This window comes from Melopsittacus undulatus, chromosome 4 (genome assembly GCF_012275295.1).
Source record: "Melopsittacus undulatus isolate bMelUnd1 chromosome 4, bMelUnd1.mat.Z, whole genome shotgun sequence".
Classification (NCBI taxonomy): Eukaryota; Metazoa; Chordata; class Aves; order Psittaciformes; family Psittaculidae; genus Melopsittacus; species Melopsittacus undulatus.
In genome coordinates this window covers 9,602,741-9,628,419 of record NC_047530.1, presented here as the reverse complement: position 1 = coordinate 9,628,419, position 25,679 = coordinate 9,602,741, and the positions used below count along the sequence as shown (strand labels likewise).

At 38.4% G+C, this 25,679-nt stretch overlaps 1 protein-coding gene across 1 annotated transcript in view; it reads left to right on the top strand.

Moving 5' to 3' along the window:
• Positions 1-23,396, top strand: part of KIAA0586 (KIAA0586 ortholog) — a 73,961-nt gene extending 50,565 nt beyond the window's left edge. Inside the window, exon 31 of the mRNA XM_031044525.2 lies at positions 23,037-23,396. Within this exon, the coding sequence (XP_030900385.2) occupies positions 23,037-23,176 (140 nt within the window). The 3' untranslated portion in view covers positions 23,177-23,396. The remainder of the gene's footprint in view (positions 1-23,036) is intronic.
• The last annotated feature ends 2,283 nt before the right edge of the window (positions 23,397-25,679 follow it).

Here is a 25,679-nt window from a genome sequence, read left to right as displayed (position 1 = left end):
GCAAGAAGAACTGTATATTTCCTCTGGTATTCAGAAAATCCAAATTTCCTCAGGAAAGAGAATTCCTAGTAAGTTTAGCATGACCTCTAAATTGCAAAAAAAGAAATTATGTACCAGGTCTGCCTTGCAGGATCAACCTGTTCCAAACTTTAAGAGCAGTTATAGGAATCTTCCTCCTTTTCTTCTTTCTAAAACTTGCTATTAAGCATCAGAGAGGGGGAAAGAGGATGATAGTCTTTCTAACACTGTACTTCATGATTTTACATTTTTGTCTCCAAGTGTTAATAAGGCAGCACTTTCAGCCTGTATCATTGAGTAGGGTCTTAAGAGGGTGAGGGATTTAAATAGAGTAAAATATTTTTATTGAATGTTTTCTGGAATATTTATTTAAAAAAAAAATTTACCTGTACTGTAATACAAAGTATTCAGGCACAGTCCAATTATGTCTGTGTCAGATGAAAATGTTTGACCACGAGATGGCAGTAGTCAATTTTCTTCAAAACAACAAGAAAAAGATGATTTATATACGAGGATAATTTAATTCTCATTCAAAGTATACGTATTTAACGAGCCAATAAAAATCTAGAGGATTTGCAAATGGAAGTAACTTGTCTGTCAGTTTTAACCAGAAGTCTTGTCTCTATGAGCTTTACCACAGCAGACTTAATCAGGCAAAAAGTTGAAGGTAAAAATTAATAAGAATCATTTGAAAGAAAAATGAGAACTTGCAACATGATAAAAGAGTGTGTTTTCAAATACAACATTTTAAAGCGAAGCCCATCTGTTACTGTAAGTTCAAAGCACCCTCTTGATAAAAACTTCATGACAAATTGTTGCGTTCACTGAGTTAGCAAGAGACAATGAGTACTCGCCTGAAAATGGAAAAGCAATTCACAGGCAGGACCATTTAGGTATTTTTTTGAGAGTTTAAAGGGTGATTGTATCAGCATTAGTGCTTGTAAAACCTAGAGCCCTGAAATGAAGTGTGAATTCAGGGTGTTGGGAGAAAGGGGAAATCATTTTGGACTTAGAGCTGGATGTAAAAATAGAAAAAAAAAAGCTTTTTTTCATTTAATTGATAAATGCATAACTTTTTTTTCATGTTTTGTCTATAGCCATAAATATATATATGGTAGAAGTTTCTTTTGTTGTTTTTAAAAAAAATTGTGGTCTAGAGTGAACATGTGTTTTTACTGAAAGAAAGTTGATTGATGTCTTCTAATGAAAGTTGAAGTTCAGTAGGACTGTTACAATATCATGCCTGAAAGGGTAATGTCAACTGAAAGTTACAATTAGAAATAAACCCTAAATGTATTATTAATTGAAATGTGTGCCTTCTGTAGACATAGTGGAGACAGTGGTTTGAAAACATACATTTGTAGTATATAATGTACATGCATATATACTTTTGGCTTTATTATACCCTTTAATCTTTGTGCCATTCCTTCATATATCTTCATAAATTTAATATGATAATAATTGTTGTGGTTGGTGAATGCACATATTTCCAGAATGGAAGCATTTTCAGGCTTACGTTAATATGATTCCGAATTTTTAAATTAAAGTGAAAGAACAGGTGGCACTGCTTGACTGTAGAGCATTTTTAAACTTTAATATGAACAGCTCAGAACCAAGAGATAGGTGTATCTTCACTTAATTATTTTTCTACAGCACAGCCTCTCAAAATGTGACCTAGAGAGCACAACTTCATGATAGTAATTCCTTTTTATCTCTAGCTAGTGAATTATATTCAGTCGGCCATAAGTATATGGGAAAGTAATATTGTGACACTAAGCAATTGGCTTTGTTGACACAGAGAGATAGCAGAATTGCTTGTGGGAGGAGATGGTCTGTGCAATAAATGAATCATAGGGCAAAAAGCCCTTAAAATAATCTACATAAAAAATAAAGCAACCATAGAGCAACCAGAGTTGCTCTTCAGTATTGAAAATGAGCTACTTCTGTGTTAACACTGACATTATGCTGTATTGAAACCTCTAATACTGAAAATATGGCTATGACTAAATAATTTTTTACCTCTCTTCTTCAGCCAGGAATTGCTCAGTTAGGTTTTGGGTTATTTTTTCTTGAAACTATTGCGGCATGAGGCAAATCTCTAACAGATGCTTCAAGGAAGGAAGATGATTAGGATAAGGCTAAAGGTCTTTTTTTTTTTTTTCTTGGAACTGGAACTGTTTTGGTCAAAACTTAATAACTAGTTATTAAACTGAAAGTTTACTTTCTCTTCAGTATCCTGCTGTTTCTCTTTTTGGACTAAATTTCACTAAAGGCTTTTGCAAAAGACTGTCCATACCACCCTGAAAATAGCAGCTAATGAAGCAAAACAGAGCTTTTCTTTCACACTGTAGAGAGTACCACCATGGACTGAGAGGTAGAAAGAGTTTCCATAGCTTACATTGCTCCTTGAATTTGACTGATTTCTGAGAGGAGATCTTGAAAACTGAAGTAATGAAATCAATTGGCTATAATTATGGCATTTTTCAAGAAAATGTCCTGTTAGAGATTTATGTAAGTTTTTTGGTGTTTCTTCAGAACTCTTGCTCTATTTTGACTCTGCTTTTCCTATACAGTTGCCTCCCTGTGCTATCAGATGGCTCATTGACATAATTCAGTTAATATATTTTACATTTGGGCAAATCAGGAAATACAGTGCTGCATTTCCCACAGAAACCGTGTCTTGGCTATAAGTGATCATAGCTTCTGGGTGCTCCAGGGGGTTTAGAACAGCAGTTCACAAAGAGTTTTCACTTGTGTTTTTTTTGTACATATCCATAGCAGTTATATGATAGCCCATGTATTAGAAAACATGCATGTAAGTAATAAGTATGCATTTTGCATAATATCCCTACAAAATCTTAAGTAGCTATACTTGAGAGTTTCTAGTTTGAATAAGTCATTATTTAGCTGTGTTACACTACATTTGGAACAGGAGTTTTGAATTCTTGGCTTTTGTAAATATTTACCTGTTAAGAAAGTGCCATTTATGTCTATGGTTACTTCTTTTCATAGAATCATAGAATAGTTAGGGTTGGAAAGCACCTTAAGATCATCTAATTCCAACCCCCCTGCCATGGGCAGGGACACCTCACACTAAACCATATCACCCACTTTTCTCGCTGAGTTACTCTAGTTATTTTTCAGACAAATGTTAAAAGTTTGATTTTTATTTTTTTATTTTTTTCATAGCTTAAGGCAAAGTCTTGTGTAGAATTGTTACTGTAGACAGTAATATCCTTCTGCTCTGGTTGTGTTCTGCTTCTTCAGCATAGGGTTCTGAGAAACCAAGCACCAGGAGCTGCTGTGGGTTTCATGGGACTGTGCACATCCTTGCACTCACTCGTTCCCAAAGAATCTTCTTGTAAATGGTCCTCTAGTCTCCTAGACACATCATTTCTTCCCCTCACTTTTTTTGTGCAAAAGGCATGAACTACAGGCAGGTGAAGCATGAATCTACCTGGGATGATTTTTAGACTCCTCGAATGTAATTTGATTTTTTTGAGGCATCTAAGTTAATTGAAATTCAAGTAATCAGGTGGAGAAATTAACCCCCCAGAGAAAAACCAGCTTATGCTTAAAGAAAACTGTACCATGCCGGCTCATACTGCCTTACAGTCTGAGGATTTCTTACTGACGGGCACAGTTGGGTAGAAGTCATTCTCCTCTGAAGTCCATTTCCACACCGTGTATCACCTGGCTTTTTATTTCAGCTCTACATGCATCACTTGGCATTTTTTTCCTAATTTTAAGAGGTTGAGAGTTAGTTCTCCACTTTCTGCATGGATCTTTAAATGGCACAGAGGGATACAGTGCTCTCTCACTTCTGCAGTATTGTCAAGACATTTTTCCAACCTTCTGCTGAGGCTTTTGCTGTGGGAGGTATGTACAAAGGTAGAAAACTTCCCTTTAGTCTTCCCTTGGTGCCTATACGGATGATACTTTATACCCATCATGATATCTGCACAGCTCTGTGTGTCTTCAAGTTTTCTTTGTACCGTCCACTTGAGAATCAACTTCTGTACTGTGCTGGATGTGTGTATGGTTAATCCTTAGAGGGATCGTATTTTGCACTTTCCATGCAGAAAATAGAATAAAGCAAGGAATCTTCCAGTGTGAGCTTAAGGAATGTTCCTGCTTAGAATTTTTACATTCAGCAAATGAGGCTGGCATCTATAGCCCCATTGCACAAGCAGGTGAAAGTAGATCAAGGTTATTTCTTTCTCCCTTTTGATGGGATCCTTGTGTTTAAAGTACACTTACTTTGCTGAGATTTGGGGTATATTCTTGTACCAAGTCCCTCCTCTGGTCTGTACACAGCAGCAGGAATTTTCACTGACTTTTTCTGTGGAAAAGGGGGAAAAAAAACTTATTTGAAGTGACATATCACTACTTAAAAGATTACTTCCTATGGAGACTGTCATACACTTGGATTTCTTACTTGTCTTTTTTTAGATTTATTTGGTCTCAAGGTAAATATCCAGAAATCTCATCTGATTTCTTCTTCAAGCCTAGATTTTAAGGAATTGCAGGTGATCTAGTCCTCTGATAACCCTCAAAGTGCATTTTATATCTCATAAAATTCAGGACAGTGACAAAATTAAGCCTGGTATTTCACTTATAATGAGGGTTATAATGTGCAAATAATGAAGGACCAGTCCCTTTTTCATACTGATAAGCTGCAAAACTGTGGTACTGCTGCATAAAGCATTTATCCAATGTACATTCTGGAGTTCATACTCCCTTTTTGTCTCAAAGTATCCTCTGGCATTTGCTGTGGATGCCTGCCGAGCATCAGCTGTCTGTATCATATCACACAGACACCAGAAGGTTGTGAAGATCTTCTATTGTTAAGTATATCTTAATAACATAAAGGATTTTACTTCCAAATGTATAAGAATTTCTTGAAAAACAACAAAAAAATAACTACATTTGCTTTTCAAACGTTTGTGACTACCTGCTGGAATCAAAGCAGCCCAGGCTGCCAGGCAGTTCTGCTAAGCTGCATGAAGCATCACTGCTTCATCCATGCAGTGTGACTCAATGTGGATTTCCTTTTTTTCCTTTTTTTATTTTTCCTTTTATTTTTTTTTTATTTTTCCTTTGTATTTCCTTTTTTTATTTTTTTTTTCTTTTTGCCATCTTGGTGGTTTTGATTGGGTTGGGGTTTTTGGGTTTGGTTTGTTGGGTTATTTTTATGGTTGGTTGGTTTGTTTCGAGGGTCTTTTTGTTTGGTTTGGGGTTTTGGTAGCTTGTGTCTCTTGTGACTAGGCATATTCTAGGCAGAGTTGTCATTAAAAGGAGAGTACCTTTTGCTGCTGCCATATGAAGAGTTGGAATGTACTAGCTGAGAGTCCTGAACTGTAGTTTCCACTTTGGCAGTCTACCTTTTGATCTTTCACCAGTTCCAGTTTCCAGTTGTATAAATCCACCCATTGTCAGCCTGTCTGTGGTGCAAACTAGAATGTGATGCTTTTTGTAAGATTCTCGTGTGTTGGTGATTCAGCTGGAGTTGCTGTGCATTGCAAGCAGAGTATGGTCTTGGTAGCGAGTATTAAATAGTGTCTCAGATCTCCTGAATGCTAACACACTCCTCACTAGTCTGTTGAAATTGTGCCAAGGCAGCCTTTCTCACAGCCTGTATAGGATCTGTAAACACACTGGGATCTGACTGAAGCAGCTTTGTATTGTGTATTATGATTTGTATGCACTTTTAGAAACTTACAGTAATTGCTGTTGCCTTCATTGTAAAGAGCAAAAAAATAAACACGCACAATAAACCCCCTTAATGGGCAGTGATCCCACTGGCACTGATCTTGAGTAACTCTGAATAAAAGCAGATGGTAGCAAGCTGACTAGGCTGACCTGCTTTCCCCTTTCATGCAAACATTGCTTATATAAATGGGGGACACACACAAAAAATTAATGGGCTTGGGCAAGCCACCTAAGGACAGAGACTCCCCATGTACTTAATGCTTGCATCAGCCTGAGAGCTGTTTCCAGTTAACTCTTCTCTGGAGGGAGAAGTTTCTCACAAATTAGTGGTTCCACAGCTCTGAGCCCATGCTTTAATAAGAAAGAACTGATGTGCATCTAGAAAGTAAGTGTGCATAGCTGTTCTGTGGCCTGTGTGTTGTGGTAGGTCATAGAAAATGGTTAGAATAGTCTCCCCTGAACCTTCTACTCATTTATATACATATAATTGAGTCCGAAGTCCCTTTATACATCATCTTCTGTCATAATATTGTGAAGAAACATTTGATTTTTATGGTCTCGTACTCTTTAATTCACATGTGTATTCATTAGCAGTTATGGTAAATGAATTTTAATTGGAATTCCTAGTTCTAAACGGTGTGCCTCACTATGTCACCATAACAAGATGTGTTGCAAGAAATAGCATTGTCTTTTTCAGCAGAGCATTTGTTTGGGCTTATTACCTTCAGGAATATGCAACAGCCTCTGCCAGAGATTAGTCTATAAAAGCAGTTTCCTCACTAAGATACATTTATGCTGCTTAGTCACTATTGTTTTCAGCCTGGGACATCAGCCTGACTACAGTTAAGCTGGTTAGAAACTGTTCCAGCCATCGCAGGTAGACCTGCCAACTTTGTGTTAGTTTGGTTAGCATTTGCTCTACAGGATCTTCTAGGATGACCACCCTTACTTGGATTAACAGTCATTTAAGTAGGCCTCTTATCTCACACTTCTTTTTTAATGTTAAAGTTATGTTTCTTTTATAAAAGACAACAGTATCAGAGTGGGAAGTCTTTATACCTTTGGGTGCTGGCAACACATTGCATGGGTACTGTATTGTGAAGATGAGTATTTACAAATACATATTTCAACTTGGAGTAACATATATAGCACTATGATAGGAGAAATGTGGGCTTTCTGTCTTCGGTATGTGCTGAGTTTGTTTTATTTTTCTGGTTGGCAGGTAAGGCAAATGTTGTCCTACATATTTCAGTGGCTTGTAGGTGTCTGAGAGCAGCACAACAGAAGGAAGAGCTTGTGGTCATTGGGCAGAAGCAGCTGGACTCTGTTCAGCTTTACCTGTTATTAAAGAGCTCTGAATTCAGCTTTTTTAAGCACTACTTAAAAACTGGAAGGAGCCAGCTGTTTGTGTGGGAAGCGGTGGGTGGAAGAGAAATACTAGGACAAGAGTATATATGCTGGCTGGAGGTAGCTTAATGTGAGTGATGAATAGCCCACAGATGCTGTTTGCCCCCAAACCTATTTTATAGGGGAGATGGGAAATTTACAAAAGCTGTCATTCTCAGCCATTAAACTTTTTTCTTTTCCTGTTTCAATGTTTTGTGAATTTTTTCACAGCTAGCAGAGGTGAGGCATAGCTATAAAGTTATTAATAAAACCTAACCAGCCAATAAAAATGGGTATTTTGATGATTAGTGTCTGCAGTCAAACTGAAATGATACTTTTTTTATTTTATTGCTTATTATATTGTGAAAGGGCTTGACTTACAGGCAGTTTTTATGCTCATGAACAGTGTTGTCACCAAACACTAAACATGTGCACTGAAGAGAGGCCAGTTTTTTCCAGCACCACCTTATCAATACAGTGATACAAGACTGTCTATAATTAAGTATAAGTAAATATTTTCAGTGCCCATGTGATTAATTTCGTAAGATTAGAAGCCCAGCAAACTTTTAAATGATGGAACAGTGTGGAGTAAATATCTAGGCTGCCTTCCAAATGAAGAGTACTATAAAAGTAATCATAATGCTTCTCTTTGGTAACATGCTGATTTTGAGAAATGCAGTATGCCAAAGTAGCTTTCTTCTTTAAAGTAGGGTAAGGACTGGTGAGTGAAGATTAAAGTTGTCATGCGTGACCTGTTGCTCACTGCTGAGGTTACATACAGGACTGCATTTTGCAATAGTGTGGAATAATATGCAAATGTAAAACTTGGTTAAGACATTATTCATCTTCCCATAAAAACTAATCTTGAAGGAAAATACCACAAATTCTCACCTCTAAATTAGCAGCTGCAAATGTGCTTTTGGTGACTGCATTTGCAAGGAACAGTAGTAAATGATGGAGATGGGTTAAAATCTGTCTGTGGAATACTGTTCTGGTTTTTATCATGAATGCTGTCATGCAAGGAAAAAAAATCCCTACACATAGAAAAACTTCATTTAGATTTAGAACCTTTGTATCTGTGTTATTGTTCTTCTTTAATCTAAAACTTATGTTTTGCCTTTAAAGAAGGAAGAACTGGTTTTAAGCACAGTTGTAAACAACCGGAGTGAAAGTTGTTGAGTGTGACACAAAATATGTAGCAGTTCTACTTTGGCAGCAGGGAGGTAGCTGTTTCTCTTTGTATACAGCATGACTTTGACTTTCTATTAACTGTTTCTTTTTTAATGTCAGGTAAGTGTACAAAATAATAAATCATCAACTATATGCGAACAATGAAAATGTGTACCTCACATTTTCTCGATCAGGTAGAATTACATTTGTGTTTTGACTCAAAATTATGCAGTCAGAGCAGGTTAGACTTAATATGTGATGATCTGCTGACCTCCATCTTAACTGAGGTTTTTACAGTAAAGTAATAATCTCAGCATTGCATATCATGGCCTTGTTTTACGCGCTTTACATATTGCAAGAGTTAAGCAGAGCTGTGTTTGTTTAAAAACAGCATAACAGCTGTAGTTTCTGTCCTTGTCAGGCCATTGTTTCTTCAGTAGGAGTAAAAAGCATGGAATTTGTTGGCAAGTTGTTAATTTCTGGGTTTTTTTGTTTAGGTTGTTTTTATAATTCCATAATTACTGATCTTGAGAAAATTGTTTTATTTACTTAACAGTTGCCATTGTGCCCTGTTATGTAAATCAAAATTACAAATGGGAAATATTTACTTGTTTGAGTTATAGTGTAAATACATGATTAGCTTCTTAAAAGTGCATGTTGCTTATTTCAGTAATTGGACCCACTCCTAGATACAGGCAAGCAGGGAGATTACACAGGGAATGCTTGTTCCTGAAGATGAAGCTTCCTTCCTGATTAAAGAGAGAGAGAAAAGAAAGGGGGGAGCAGTTTCCTGTTGAGTCCTCACTTTACCGGAGGCCCAGCAGTCATGCCTCCCCCTGCTCCAGCTGGCCTTTACATGCCGTCCTTTGTGGAGGCGTTCTCTGATGAACAATGTCCAAAACCATTTTTACGAGAGCAATTGGGTTTGCCTGTACAGGCAGACCTGGGGTTTTAAGAGGTTTTTGCTCCTCTCTCATTGGCTTTTAAGTGTAGGGCTACAACAGCCAGCATCTCTGAGGTTAAGGCTTGATAAAGGCTGTTCTGTTCCTAAGATTCATAATCTTCTAAAAACAGCCTAATGAAGAGACTAAACCCAAAATTGCAGCGGTAAGTAAAACATGTGTTCTGTCCTCAATATATATGATGTGAAAAATGAAGAGCAGCAGCACTGCAGGCAAAATCTTCTCTACTACAATGTGACAACCCACCCCTTCATTGGAGGTTTCAAGAATTTGGCTATGCTTTTGGAAATAAGCCTTACGATACTGCTGGAGAGATGTTTTAGCTCAGGCAGAGCGCAGCACACAACGGCTTTGTTGGCGTGCTGGCTCTGTGCTTATGGCAGGAAGCTAAAGTAAAACTTTACTTTTCCTACCTACATTATGTGGTGGTGATTTTGTATGCAGGCTTCAGAACCACAGTGGCTGAAAGCTAGCACCACTTAAGATGACAATAAGGGTCTTACTCCATTAATTCAGTAAGGGGTTTTTTTTCTGTCTTTAAGGACAAGCTCCCTTGCTTTCTCTGTCCACTGTGTGCTGTTAAATGAGAACCATACATTCAGTTCCTTAAGCCAGCTGCTTTTTGCAAGTCTGCAAGGAAAGTTAAGCGTTTACAAAGAGTAACTTTGTACACTTCTTGTGTACCCATCATAGGTCTGAATGATGTGTTCAGATGCTTATATCATGCATCACTGCTAGCTCAGACCACCAAGCAATCTTCAGAAGCAGTGAAGCTCAAGGGGATGTGTGATGGTGTGCTAAAGCTGACAGGTCCCAGGATTTTTATAAAGCATCTAGGACATCTGCATGTCACTGCATTTTGTAGACATTCTTGCTTGGGTATCCAGGGATGTGACTGTCTCTCAAAGCATGCCATCCAACTGTTCGACACTGGTGTAGAGCACTGCAGTGCAGAGCCTGCCAGAGGGAATATTTTCAAGTCTATGAAAAGAAAGTTCAGATGTTTTTAGTCTGAGAGTTAAATTGCAGAAGGCCCTTAGAGGTCTGACTTATTGTGCAATCTCTGTAAGTAATTTGTAATCAAAATACCTTTGCACATGTCACTTGCATATTTCCTGTAATAAAACAGCAAGAGCAATTAAGATTTTGGACCATAATCATCTACAAGCTTCTAAAACTGAATGGGTTGGGGATTTTTTGAGTTATGGCTGAAATAGCCAATTTTAACATTTTTGATTGCTTCAAAAAAAGTTTTGTCATCAATTTTAATAGATTTTTAACTGTAGTTTGACAAACAAAAAGCTGTTATGTGATAATGTAATTGGCCTGAAGTTTACTTCTAAAGAAAATATAAAAAAAAACCCTCAAAAAACAACAAAGTAAGAAACCAGAACTGTTCACAAAACTGGAAGACATCTGTACTCTGGTAACCCAGCATGTGACCTACTGGACTTTATGAATTTCAAATCAAAAAGAATCAGTAAATATACTGCATATGCATGCAAATGTGTCTAATAGCCCAGTGTGCTATATATCTGTAATGTTGTTCTGACACGATTCAGAAAGTTGTCTGTGCTCTTGGCATTCTTCAGGAAACATGAGATTAATATAGCTGCCTTTGTCATACAATTTTTTTCTTGTTTAAGTAGGTGTGTGAAGGCTGGTGCTACATAAATGAATTATATCGAAGACTGGAGGAAGAAGGGGCTTGTAAACGAGACTGAAATTAATGAATATAAGAATTAGAAATCAAAACTTTATGTTTAGTCTGAGGAGAAACAATTCCTTAAACCATAACCACATGGCTGTTTCTTGTTTGCATCAACTCTGGTTGACTGTTATTGTCTTCTGTTAACTCTCTGGGGCAGTGGCCTGACTTTGTTGAATGAGCCAATTGTTTTCCTTTGTGTTGCCTATCAAGTAAGTCCCCATCTGGTTTGTATCAGACTGTTTTCACAGCCAACAACTGCTGCCTTTTCTATATCCTGACACTTAAGGGCCCCATGCTATCAAAGCATTGCTGTGATAGCCTGTCTGGCTGGGCCCATACAGCTGTGCCTTGCAGCTTGAAACTATTACCCAAGTAATGGTAACTTAGAACTTGAACTGGCTCTTATTCCCATTGGTGTCGTGTGTACAGTGAACAGAATACATTTTTGTTGAACTTAGTGTTCAAAAAAATATTCTGTAAAGCTCTCAGTTTATATGATTGGTTAGTTTTTAATTTCCAGCAACTTCCTGTATCTAGAGGCAGTTTTTGTGTTCTTAAAAATTAACGAGTACAATACAAGCAATATTTATTGAAGGCTCTGTTGTTATTACTTACTTTTATGGTACATTAAAGCTCAATAATTGAAAATTAAACAAGCAAATTATACTTAATGAGGATTTTTTCTTATCGGATTTAGAATATGTTTATAGGAAACTCTGTGCATGATGAATTTAGGTTGTGTGAATAATGCCACACCTTGGATACTGTTCTACTCACTTTTCAAGCAGCTATCTAAAAACTCAGAGCAGTGGACAATGAGTCTGCATCAATCTGTTTATTTGCTGTCTCAAGATACAAGGAAGGAATGGATAACTATAACCTAGGCAGTTAACTATATTATAGTTTGCATTGCATAATCAGAGAGGCCGCAGTCACGACCCAGGCCCCTTTCTGCCAGGCTTCCTACATAGTAGGAGACAGTCCTGTTCTGAGGGACCTTGCAAAATGTGTGTTCTCTCCCTCCCAAGTTTTAAAAAAAAACAACATTGCATCATATAACAGTGACATTCAAATACAGTCTGTGTAAAGTAAGATAATCTTTAAGCATTTGTTCTCTTCTGCTTTTGGTGGGCCATGTAACTCTCATCATCAGAGTAATGATGAGGGGAAACATAATCCCCAACTGTATCTGTATTGAATTTTAAATATATTCTGGACTCAGTTCTTTCATGGTATTTGAGTTTTAAGACTTTTGACAAGGACATACAGGGACAGGACAAGGGGGAATGGCTTTGAGATTAAAAAGGGCAGATTTAGATTAGATATTAGGAAGAAGTTCTTCACTATGAGGGTAGTGAGGCACTGGCACAGGTTGCCCAGAGAAGCTGTGGGTGCCCCATCCCCAGCACTGTTCAAGGCCAGGTTGGACGGGGCTTTGAACAACCTGGTGTAGTGGAAGGTGTCACTGCCCATGGCAAGGAGGTTGCAAGTAGGTGAATTTAAGGTTACTTCCAACCCAAACCTTTCTGTGATTCTACAAATACTTTGCAGGGTAGGTGTTACTGAACTTTGGAGTACCTGTGTGTATGTGTAATGTGAATGAATTTGCTTCAAGGAAAATACTGGGGAACCATTAAATTCCATGAGACAGATGAGAGATTTTTTTGCCTTTGTGCTTTTCTACTGGTACACACTGGGTGTCAGACTGTGGCACATTAGGATTGTGCTAAGTAATTTGGTTTATGTCTTTGTCAGGTATATGGAGGGTTTGCAAAAGCTGCTTTCTTATGGAGCGTTCTATAATTGCTCTTCCTGTGAACTCTATACAACTCCTAAATGCAGGATTTGCAGTGTGAGCTCGAGAGTGGTGATAAGCCCCAGGCACCTATGCTGTTCACCTCTACAGTGTGCAGTAGTCCATGGCTCTGCAAGGAAGCTGTCCTCACACATGCTGACTGTATTTCTGTACATGCTCCTTTGCAGTGCAGATTTCCCTGTATTCTGGCCAGGAATATTTAAACCCAGACAACTGATAAATGATTTTCATTCAGGCTGCTTACAAGCTATACTAATCAAGTTTGTGGTCGAAAGCAATGAAGAAAATTATTAATGAGCTGAGTGCAAACCAGGTTTGCCACCAACAGCTTGAACTGGGAAGAGTGAGTGTCAAAGAGCTGCAATGCTTTCTGAAATAAGTTGGCAGCAGATACTGGAAGGATTTGTCACCATCAGTTAATGCAGCCAGCATTCAGAATTTCAACTTGTGTGCATTGCACATCTTCAGAGGTAAAGAACATCTTCCCAAATGAGAACCTAATGCAAAGAAGTATGTTCAGCATCTCAGAAAACATTGCTTGGCTGCTGCTCCCAGATTTGTGCAGATCAGCTCCCAGGTTGCTAAGAACAGTTGTTGGTATCACAGTTGCTGCTGAGGAGCTATTGGTCGGTTGTGCAGTTTTCAAGAGGCACAGTGTTGCTGGCAGCAGCCTGCAGTGTTTTTCCTGCTATTTACAGCAGTTAGCAGAGATAGAGGTGTGTGTCATATTAAAATCAGTAGCGATGTGTCCAAGAGAAAGTTTAGAAGGTGGTGCAGTGTGCTGAATACATAGTACAGATGTAGAGCAGCTCATTTATTCTACTAATTTAGAGCTCTGATTCACCCAAGTATTGCAAAGGAATTTTGGTTTTGCTCTTTCCCATGTAACAGGCCAAGGTTCTTGGATTGGTTTTTGTTGTGGTGGGGTTTTTGTTTTCTTTTACAAGGAGGAATGCTTATCTCTATTGCGCGAAGTTTTAACATGTTAGATTTTACCAAACTTTAAAATAGCACAGGATAAAACCACATTTATTCTCAGATCTTTCCAAGTTTCTGGTCCTTGGGCATTAAATTGTAAATGCAGTGTTACTTTGTCATCACACTGGGTATTCATTTCAAGAGAAGGCTTAGTCAGTCTTTGGCAGAATAGGATCTGGATACATACACCGTAGCAGTCTTCTAGCAGATCTTCCAGTAAGGATATTTAACATTTTCCATATTTGAGCATATGCTTACTTATGTAGGTTATGTACAGTATTCTTTCTGAGCTAACAGAATAATTGCTTGCCTCTAAACTTTCTGGAATTTCTTATTCCTAACACATTTTTCAAAGTTAATTGGTATGCACAAAAGATATGACCTTTAGCAGCCATCTTCTGCTCTTGAACACATGGCTTGAAAGGAGATCTTTAGAACAAATTGTTGGCATACACACTAGAAATATGTATGGAGGCATCCTAGTGTTTCTTAGAATGCATCACTGGAAAATGCTAACTCTATATAGCTGGTTTGGTCTGTCTTGTTTTGTTTTTTCTCTGGAAAACATGCAGCATCTACTTTTTAAAAGATGCAATTACAAAAATTGAGTAACTGCCATAGGTATAAGCATTTTAATGTACCAGGTTTTGTAATGGAAGTACAGTAATAGGAGTCCTGGCAAACTGTTTCCATAGGGAGAATCACATGACTTTTTAAGTGAAAATCATCAAAACAAGTGTATAGGGTCATGTGAATATTTAAGTATTCAGAGTAAAGTTATTTCATTTGTGGTCATCTAGAAAAACACTTGTTATTGGAACGTGGTTTTTTATGCTTAGTATATCTTTTTTAATTTTTTGTTGTAAGAATGCAGTTAGTAACTCCATTATATATGAAAAGTGACTTGCAATGAGAAGATTCTGCCCTTCAGCCCTTCCCTTCAGGCAGTGTGGTAAAGAAAGTTTTCTGCTTTCTACCTGATGCCCATACCCTAGCTTTCATTAAAATCTGCATGCAGGTTGCTGTAATGGCTGGAAGGAATCTAACCTTCTTGCCCAGAAAATCCTGTTGTCTGAGACAGAACTTATCAAGGTCTCCCATCATACTTGTAAGTGATAGAAAGTAGCCTATGACTTCTTACATGGGTTCACTGAAAGCTGTCCTCGTACATTCCTAACAATTTTTTAATAGTCATGTAGCTGAGGAATTAATAGGCTGCAAATGCAGTGCTTAGTAAGCATATGCAGGTGCAAGCATCGCTGCAGATAACATGCTCAGTCTTGACCTGCGACATACTGAACCTGTCTGATAAGCAGAGATTGTCAAATGTGCATCCTAGTGATATGGACAATCATGTATTAAAGACTGCATAAAGAGCAGCATGTTGGGGTAACTATTGGCAATTTAACTGCCTGGGCCAAACTGATTTGGAGACAGGAGGGGACTCCAGAGTAACCCCATATGGATCATGGCCAGGACACTAACTGCATAATCTGCTTAGGGGATCCCCTCACTGGGACACCTATCTTCATTTTAACGTGAACTTGAAAGATCATAGAGTTGTAGAATCAGAATAGTTTGGGTTGTAAAGGACCTTAAAGATCCTCTGGTTCCACCACCTCCTCTGCTACAGGCAGGGACACCTTACACTAGACCAGGTTGCCCCAAGCCCCATCCAACCTGCCCTTGAACACTGCCAGGGGTGGGGCAGCCACAGCTTCTCTGGGCAACCCATTACAGTGTCACCACCCTCAGAGTAAAGAATTTCATTCTTGTGTATAATTTACATCTACTTCTTTCATCTTAAAGCCCTTCCACCTTGTCCAGTCCCTACAGGCCCTTGTCAAAAGCCCCTCTCCAGATCTCTTGTTGGCCCCGTTAGGTACTGAAAGCTGCTTAAGGTTTCCCTGGAGCCTTCTCCAGGCTGAACAACCCCAGCTCTCTCAGCCTGTTTTCATAGGAGATGTTAATTTTCAAACCCAGTGCAACCCTAATTTATGATGAAACATCATTGAATTTGGTCATATAACTGTAATTACTTCTGTAAATTATTTTAAAACTATTTTTAAATAAAACCAGGCCATGTACCTTTTATTAATTAAAAACATGCTTTGATATTTCTATTATTTTTAATTTGCCATTCCCCATGTAAGCTATGAAATGTCATTATGTCTAGCACTGTGGTATGATTTAGATAAGCTGGAGGCAGTATTGCTGCAATGAATATTGTTAAGATACAAGGTTTCAGGGAAGCCAGCCCTACTGGTAGGACTGCTATGAATGATTCTGCTTTGTGAGGGAAGTCTGCATAACTTCATCTTAGCATTTAGTGTGAATTCCCACTATTGATTGATTAAGATTGGCTTTGGGTTTTGTTTGGTGTTTGGTTTGGGTTTTGTTTTTTTTCTTATGAGTGTAGTTTGGTTAGTTGGTTTTTTGTTTGTTTTTTTTTTGAGGTTTTTTGATCTTTATTTTGTTTCCGATACTGGCATTAAAATGTCTTTTGGATCCCCAGACATGAAGGTGTGAAATAACAAAGCTGAATTTATTTTATAAGCATACTTTTTAAATTATCTTCCTGTCTACTGGACTGTTACATTCTGCAGAAAATGAGAAAAGGATTGGTATATAGGTGATGCTGAGTTATCCCAGCTAAATAAATTGTTAATTACACAATTAAATATGCAGGTTTTTAATTATCACTTGTCAGATTCTCCTGATTCCACCAGCTGTTTACCTAGGTTGTCTCTAGTGGATTTAGAAACTGCTCCTCCCCTCAGCCTTGCATGAGATCCATGTTTTCCTGTTGTTTTTCAAAGACTTTGGACCACTAATGAACCAAGTCCCTCTCTTTTTTTACTTTGAAATGAAAGCTGCTGCTCCAGGTTTACCACAGACCCCTCATGTCAGCTCTCCCCAAGAAAATGCCTGCAGTTGGGAAACAACAGTGCTTAAAAGTTAAGAAAAGACTGTTTCTGGCTGATTGCATATCCAGAAATCACAGGAATTAGTACAGAAAAATCAAATTGACTTATAACATTTCTTGTTAGCATTAATAATTATTGTAGTTATTTGGACAGATCACGACCCATCTTTTGGAAGTGATTTGCTGGAAAAGAACAGCAAGAATTGTGGCCAGGGAATGAACTTGTTAAGCAATGAAACATTCTACAGAGCAAATCTGCCAGACGTAAAGGAGCAGAGTAGATTTGAGGCACCAAAAGGAAATATTTATTTAGTAAACTCTGCACTCTCATTCCTAGATGTTTTTGGAGCTGTTTTCTGTCTGCCCTTTCCTATCGGTCTCTGTGTTAGGATTTTGAAAAATCTGGTTCCAGTTTGTTTTATGTATTTCTAGTTTTTATTCTGCTTCATGTTGCTCTTGCATGTTTTGGAAAACCACTGAACCTTGAACTCAGACTTGAGAGGAGGCAAAGTAGTTTTCAAATATTCGGCTTTGAAAAATGTGTTAGCTCCTTAGCGCTGTGTCCCCCTTTCCTTTCTGAGCTGAGATCTGAATTTATTTTCTTTATGGAAATATTTATAGCTAGGATATACATTAGGGTTTAAACAAACAAACAAAAAAGCATGTTTATTTTCTGTGTGCTTGTATGCAGAGTTTCTGTAAGTACATTACACCATGGGAAGGTGGAATTTGCCAGATTTAGGTCAAAACTCAGACTGAACTCATACTGTATAGTTTTCTGTCTCTGCTTTTGTCTATGGCCCACTTATGGAGGTTTATGAGTTGGCTGAAGCTTTTGAGAATGAAGCTGTGTTTTTTCAGCTCATGCAGTAGACTTCTGCTTTTAAATCCAGACATTTTTTGGCTCAAGTCCTACAGATGTCAGTCCATTTTTGCAAAACAACTGAAGTGTTTTAATTGTAAATCTATCCCTTTCATGTAATGCAGCCCTAGAAATTTGGCCCAAGTTTGCCTAGGGTCTTTTCTGTTTGTCATGAAACTGGCAAAGTTAGGGGCAGTCTGTTTTTGAGTTACAAAAACAGAACTGCATACATTTGCAGATCATCTTGTTCCTGCTCTCTGTATTTCTGTCCTAGTGGAAGGCAGCAGTCTGACCTGCAGCCAGGGGCCCTATGTCTAGCAAAGCATTTACACTATGAGAAGAGAGTCCCCGCCCTAAAAAGCAGACATGCTTAAGCATTTTTGGTTTGTTTCTGGCAAAGCTGAGAATGGAGACCTCCCCAGTAACCTAAATATGCATATGGATTCAAGGTGGCCAGGGCTAGAAAAACAAAGGAAATATCTTTTCTAATGAACGGAGAAGAATTTTGTTCAAACAGTTGGATTATTTGTGAAACTGCTTGCTCCTGAGAATGTTGTATTCTTTTCCATCTTGAGGCCATGTGATTATACCTACTTTCAACTCCTTAAGCCATTAAATTCCAGAATTACATAGCTGAGATGCAGGGTATAGCTAGACATGAGTCTGAAGTGGAAATACTGTATAATAATTATAATGAGTAACATGACTGACATTGCAGTGTATTGTCTCCTTTCAGTGTAGCCTTCAGAATTGTTCATACCAAAATACAGCTGTTTCATAGTAGTATATGCTAGCCCACCAAGTCTGGAAGGATTCTCATTTTGTCAAAAGTGCTTTCTTGGGTTGCTATACTTGGTAACTTGCCTGTACAACCACATATGAAAATGAGGGAATTTTTCTTTGATACCGTACAGATATCCATGGAGACATGGATCGGACACACATTGGCACAAATATTTATCTCACACCTTTACTTACAGATGAAAGGAGCAGATAAAGTGTTTCTACTGAGAGTAGCTCTGTTATGTTTGGGCTTGTAGGTATTCTTCTACTTTATAGTCAGTACTGCAAAGAACTTCTGATGACTCTGTTTCCCTGCTAATGGTCTTTGTAACTGTATCCCAGATGTAAATATTTTTGGCAGGGAAAAAGCAAAATGGGAATGACACAGGGAAAAAAAAGGCACTTTCATTAACAGTTTTAGGGTGCTGAGTTACATATCTGCAGGTGCTGTGCTGTCCCCAGTGCTCTGAGCACCTGAGATAATACCATCTGGAGGAAGTTATTTGTTGGGACAGAACAGTGTTTTAAACTTTGAAGTCAGTAATAAACAAAGTGAAGCAGCTGGAATCTGGCAGAAGAAGAAGCAAGCTGTTCATATCAACCCATGCTATTGAAGGAATGAGAGCACTGTACTGGAGTTGTTTTTACATATACTTGGAAGTTTATTCTTGCTCTAGAAGTTAGCTGCTTCTGTTGTTATGTTAGAGACTAGAGGGAGGATTGCTGAGAAGTGATGGTTGGTTTTAAATTTTATGAAGTAATATGTCGGTAATTGCAGTAATTATATTTCTGGTTTTATACTGAAACAATAAGCTGGGTCTTGATCCTTCAACCCTCTCCCTGTTTTATGTTTTAAAGATGCCTCTTTTCATTTTCATTTTACCTCCAGGTAGATTAAAAATAGAAGTTTTATTTAATGTATGGACACTGACTTGAAGGAGTTAAAGCACATAGCTTTTATTTGGCTTAAAAGTCAGACTTGTTTAGTCTTTTTATTTTGCCATACAGAAAAATTAAAAAAAAAAGATTTAAACATTTCTCTTTGTTCTTATTGTAGCCACATGGTATTAGTAACCAAACCTCCCTTCAGTGTGTTTAATTCCTTTTCCATTTGGCATACATTCACGATACACTTGTATATAGCATACTCTCAGTATGACGGTACGTCTTAGACAAAAACTCCCTTCACAGGTTACTGGATAGTTGACACACCATTAATTTTTATGTTTCTGTTAAAGATCTGGAAATTTAGTACTGTGCATGAATTTGTTATAGATTGCCAAGAACAGGAAAAATCTCTGATCTGAAATCTGACCTTTTCCATCAGTGGGTCACCAAGATGTCTTCAGTCACTGTTGAGTTTCCACCAAAGGACCCTTACACACTTATTAAGAGTGTCAGCTTTCACAGTTTCTATGAAGGTATTCTGTTAGATGGTGGCAATGAATTTGGAAAATTGGAGGTCACCTGAGGTCACAGAGTCCATTTATTGGGTTGTAACAAGGAAAATTTTTATCAATACATCTAAGTACATGATTACAAAATTGTCCCAAGTACTTCCAGAGCCTCTTAAAGAGGGGGGAAAAAGCTGTGAAGATTACCTGCCTTCCTACCCTGCACTGCTATGTAAATAGAGGAATTTACCATGCCATTTTTATGGTATATCAAGAGATTATAAGCACCACTGCAGTTTGCATATTTGTGGCAGTGAGGAGTACAAGTTTTAAGAGGAAACCATCTTAGTATTTGTTATGAGCTGTTCTCTGATGGGGGAAGAAATAAAATGGAAAATCACATTGTTGAAGAAGGAACTGGCCAGGGACTGTGCTAGTCCATAGGACTGTACACAGTAGTGTACAGCAAAAGGCAGACACAAGCATCAGTAAATAACATATATGTGAGCAGAAATACAAACATTTTAACCTATGTGCATGTATTTGTGTATTTATCCACATACTCATCCCTGAATGTATACATGACTGTGTTTTATGCACCATTCATGCACAAAGTTACATTAAGCAAAAGGTAATAAGGCACATGTGAGAGTAACTTAGTAGTTTTATCTTTGGGCCAGTTTCAGGACTAGCAGCTTTCTGCCTTTGAAAGTTACAGTCATGGAGCAGAATCTCCCATGTAGCTAAAATAGGATATCCATAGTGTTTTTACAATTAAAATGCTGAAAATTCAGGTTCTATATTTTCTGCGTGCATCTAACAAAGCCAAGTATTTCAGATTTCTGTCTTTAAAAAAGGGAAATGTTTCATTTGGATATTTTTAAGCTTATCTTCAAGGATGTTTAGATAACTCAGGACTTTGTACCTTTTTTCTTGAAGAAGTAATTGGAATTACTCTTTTAAATTTTCTGTCCTTTTAGCATTTTATATCTATTGTAAAACTGAACTACTGTATATCTGTAAAATATTTTAGAGTATGTGTTAGGAAGGATCAAGTACTTGAAAAGTTACTACAGAACCTTGGGATAAGGGAATATAAGTTCCCCCTCCATTTTTCCTTTTTTTTCTTTTACTTCTTTTTTAACAAACCTGAAAACAGCTGTTGAAACAATGACATCATGGAATGTGACATGACTGTGGAAATTATTAACTAAGCCAATCTTTGAAAGCATCAAAGTACACATAGTGTTGGAGAGTTGCTTAGCGTCTAGGATGATTTACGAAGTTTCTTTGGGCATTACACATTCACGTCTTTACTGTGTGTCAGCTTCACGTCTGACCAAATAAATACTTTGCTTTTCTTCAGTTCCCCTTCTGAATAACCTATTTTTATCACGCAAACATGGCTACAGCTTAAGCTTATGGAAGTACTTCTGGAAAACAAAACACAGATGTTGCTTGCACATCTTAGTGTTGTTACCGTAATCGTGCTTTTAAATCGTATTTAGAAGTTGTGAGATTTTGCGTGTTGTCATACTGCTTGTGTGTTAGGTTTGCTCAGGCCCATGCCAACCCAAATGTTGGCAGCTGTGCTTTACAGAGGGATTTGGGTTGGGGATGACAAAAGCCATCCAACTGGTGAGGATAGTCTAGTGGAACTATAGGACAGTGCTTCTTGCATAGTGCGCAAGTGACTGTGGCAAGCAGGTGATGTGTTGATTCCCTGGAGACATAAAAAATGTGCTTGCACTCTTCCTGCCTCTGCCTGCCTTCCTGAACAGCACGAGGCTTGGCTGGCACAGGTTGCTCCATGTACTGACTTTACTGTCTTTGGCTTCATTCGTGTTTGACTTCCTTGGCTGTTGGCTGCTGTTCTAGCATGAAAAACACCAGATGAAATTTTATTTTAGCAGTGGGTTTTTGTTGTTTTAATTAGACATTTGAAGTGTGCTTTGCTACAAGTCAGATGAAAGCAGATTACTACCACAGTGACATAGTAGGTAATTAACTGGGGTAAAAGAAAACCTAATTTCATGATTTTATTGGGGAAAATAGTGTTTTCATTACCTAGTCTACCACAAAGGAAGGGAAAGTTGTTTTAGCTTATTGGAATAAGAACAAACTCAAATAGAGCCTTTGCTGTCATACACAGACTCGTGTGTTTATTTTGCTTGTAGGTGCTGCACTAAAATGTCCCAAGGACAACTGAAATCTCAAAATGCTTTTCCTGTAGATTTCTGACTGTTGTACCATTCATTCAATGCCATTTCTTCTGTCCTCCTTCATTCTGCATTTGTAGCCTGATTCGTGTCTTGCTCTCTCTGTTCCATGAGTTGATTCATCTATTCTCCTTCCTCTGGCTAAATATACCAACTTTTGCCCATGACCCTTATCCCTTTCTGTTTCTGGTGGCTGCCTACAGGTTATTTTGTACCACTCCAGCAGTTCTCAAACAGGAGGACTTGATGTGACCTGTCCCTTGTTGGAGCTGCATAATTGGTGACAGCTGTGCAGAGGCTGGTCCCTCTCCCAGGATGTCCCACATTTTGCAGCGTCAGATTGCAGGAATGGGAAGTGGCAATGTGCTGTCTTAGACTTGCTGGAAGATGAGTGTAACTTCTGAAATCCTGCAAGGCACATCTCCAGGGGGAAGACTGTGTAAATTTTCTTTGGAGTCTGTCAGAGGGTGATGGAAGGAAGATAAACCACAAAGAGTAGTAAGAAGGACCCTTCATGAGTCAGGGCAGTTAGGGATGTGGAGTTAGGGAAGAGCTAAAACAACTTCTCACTTGTGTTTTCGGCAGCTGAAGCATTGATAGGGTGTTTGTCTCTGCAGGACTTGTAGTCAATGGCTTCAGATTGTATTGTTTTGCTTTTTCGGATTGTATATAGATATGTGGTCTTGAATATCCTGAATGTTTTCTAGGGGTTTGTTGCAGACATGCATGCACATATTTAGAAACACAGTATCTATGGATCTCACTTAATTTCTCTGGAAACCACCACTACACATATTTGAAGTTATTCTGGGGCACTGGAGATTATATATTTATGTGTGTGGTTTTGTGTATGGTGTATCTGTATGTAATTACAACCCAGTCTATATGTGAACAGAAATCCATCCTTTTGTTACCTGATAAAGAGAACTCTGATGGCTAGAACAGCACTCTAAAATGCCTCAAAACTGAGGAGAGTAAGGGTGTCTGTGACTTTCTATTTCCATGGAGTGATGCAATATGGAGGTGACTCAGTACAGTTTAGTTGTTTGTCATAGACAGCAAATAATGTGTTTTGTTCTACTTTTTTTTTATTCTTTAGGAGGGAATGCTGCCCTGCATCTACATTCACATGTTCCTGCTGCAGAGGTGTCAATGAAGCTGCCTTCCATGAACACAGATAGTGAGACACCAAGTAGTATACGTGGTGATTCAGAATCTTCAGGGACAGATACGTTTTAAAGCTTACGGCTTTTTATGACAGTCACTGTCTGAAGATTTTATCATTGGTACATCTGTCAAGTGTGATAGTCTGGGTGTTTCATCAAAATACCAGTCTTTCAGTACTGTTTATTTTCTACTATTTTTCTTAAAATTTTGTTATGATAATACATTTACGCAATGATTCTTTCTGTGAATATAAGAAATATTTTTAAGCAAATAAAATGCAGTTCTTTCAGAATCTCTGTGACTTTATGTCGATAAAGGCCATTTAAATATTTGTTGTATGCATGGATGACTGAAGCACCTCCTGTATGAAGACAGGCTGAGAAAGTTGGGGCTGTTCAGCCTGGAGAAGAGAAGGCTGCGTGGAGACCTCATAGCAGCCTTCCAGTATTTGAAGGGGGCCTACAGGGATGCTGGTGAGGGACTGTTCATTAGGGACTGTAGTGACAGCACAAGGGGTAACGGGTTGAAACTTTAACAGCAGAAGTTCAGATTGGATATAAGGAAGAAATTCTTTACTGTGAGGGTGGTGAAGCACTGGAATGGGTTGCCCAGGGAGGTTGTGAATGCCCCATCCCTGGCAGTGTTCAAAGCCAGGTTGGATGAAGCCTTGGGTGATATGGTTTAGTGTGAGGTGTCCCTGCCCATGGCAGGGGGGTTGGAACTGGATGATCTTAAGGTCCTTTCCAACCCTAACTATTCTATGATTCTATGGATGTGGAAGTGATTGGTATTAAAATCTGTCTCACTGTTAGGGAAAAAATGCTTGGCTCAGTATAATGTCAGTACTGTCAAAATGTTGAGCCAATATATTTCAGATATATCTGAAACCAACTTTTGCAAGAAAATTGTGGTTTTAGGTATCTTCAGAGCTTGCTCATTCTTAGAAGCCTACTATGACAAAACAGTAATTCAAAATTATATGTAAAAGAGACCAATTGAGTTTTGACAATAGAGTTTGTATTGTTATTCTAAGAAATTTCTTTTTAGGATTACAAGATTTTTTTGCCATTTCGATGTTTGCTTCCTAAAGACTTTTTCTCATTTGAATCATGTCTGTATCGGAGATTGTCTGGGTAAGGTTATTTGTTGACATTTTTGAATGTAAATTTCTCCTTCTCATGAGACAGAGGTAGTTGCTGCAGTCTCAGCCATTCAGAAGCCTGATATTCTCTAGTCAGAAATACCATAGTAATGATTAACAGCAGGAGTGTGTGATCATATTGCCACCCTCCCAGGGACTGTTCCATTTTTTTATTGCCTCAATCAGGACAGTATGGTCAGCCCAGCAGTGACTGGGTAGGACAGTGGGATCATGTGCCCCAAGCAGCATCCAGGCAAAATAAAAAGAGGTCAGCCATGTTCCAGTAAAAAAACTAGGAAAGAAGCTCTTCTCCAAGCAAGGCAAACAAAGCTTTTGCTCTGTTCCTCATCCTGTCTGAGCCTTTCATGGGATATCTGTGGAAAAGAAGAGATAACTGCGGCACTTTCAAGGACATGGGGGGTGAACGTATCTCTCAAAAGCTAGAAAAAGTACTTCTTTTGGGTTGATTTGTACCTTGTGACACTGGGGCATATAACTTTATCTGCACAGCTTCACTGCATCACTTAAAGAGAGGCACTTTGTTGATGCAGATAATCATAACTCTGAACAGTTCCCATTACTTGTATTTTACAGAGCCTGCACTGATTTAATCTCTCCATAACAGAGAAAGATTAGAAACTCTTTTTTGTTTCATTTTGATCTTATTTGGCACAATGTTGATTTGATTTGCTGAAGAACCTGCAAGGGTAAATGGAAAAAGAGAGAGCTTCATTTAAAGTCAGTAATATCAAGAGGATTCAACTTTAAAAGGTGTCTCTAGCCACTTGCAGAGTTGTGCTCATCTGTTTTGACAGAGGTGTACATAGCAGATTTGGGTGAGGGACAAAAGTGTGGCAGGCTTCGTGCAAATTGCAGTATCACTTTTTTAAAAGGCACAAATGGGACAGCATTACTGGGAGCTGGTTTTCATCATACATTGCCATGAACATTGTCTCCAGCAGTAAAGCTGCTTCTAGATGTTCTTAAACTGTGGCAAGCCACCAGAAACAGAGGAGAGCATCTGCGAGTTTGTGCCAAGTGCTGCTGTGTGTGGAGCTGCACATATAAATCAGACTACTGACATGATCGATACTTATAAAACAGCAGCTTTTTGGGGGGTGGTGGATGTGTTCTTTTACTCTGCAGCAGGTTGCTACAGCAGAGCATCAAGTGGTTGCACTAGAACAACTGAGAGGATAATGAAATGCAGCGGGGAGTGCAAAAGCTTCTTAAACCAGATTTCCTGCAAGAGAAAACCTTAATGAAACTGTGTTCCAAGTGCTCTGTCAATCTGCTTGTGTTTTTAGGATGCCAATATGTAATTTAGGTCCCCTTTGTTGCAGTGTAAATAGCAAATGAGCTGTCGTGTTCTTGCACCCAGAGCTGTAGGCCTGGATCCAGACTGCATTGTGCTGAACTAAGCAGAGTAATAAA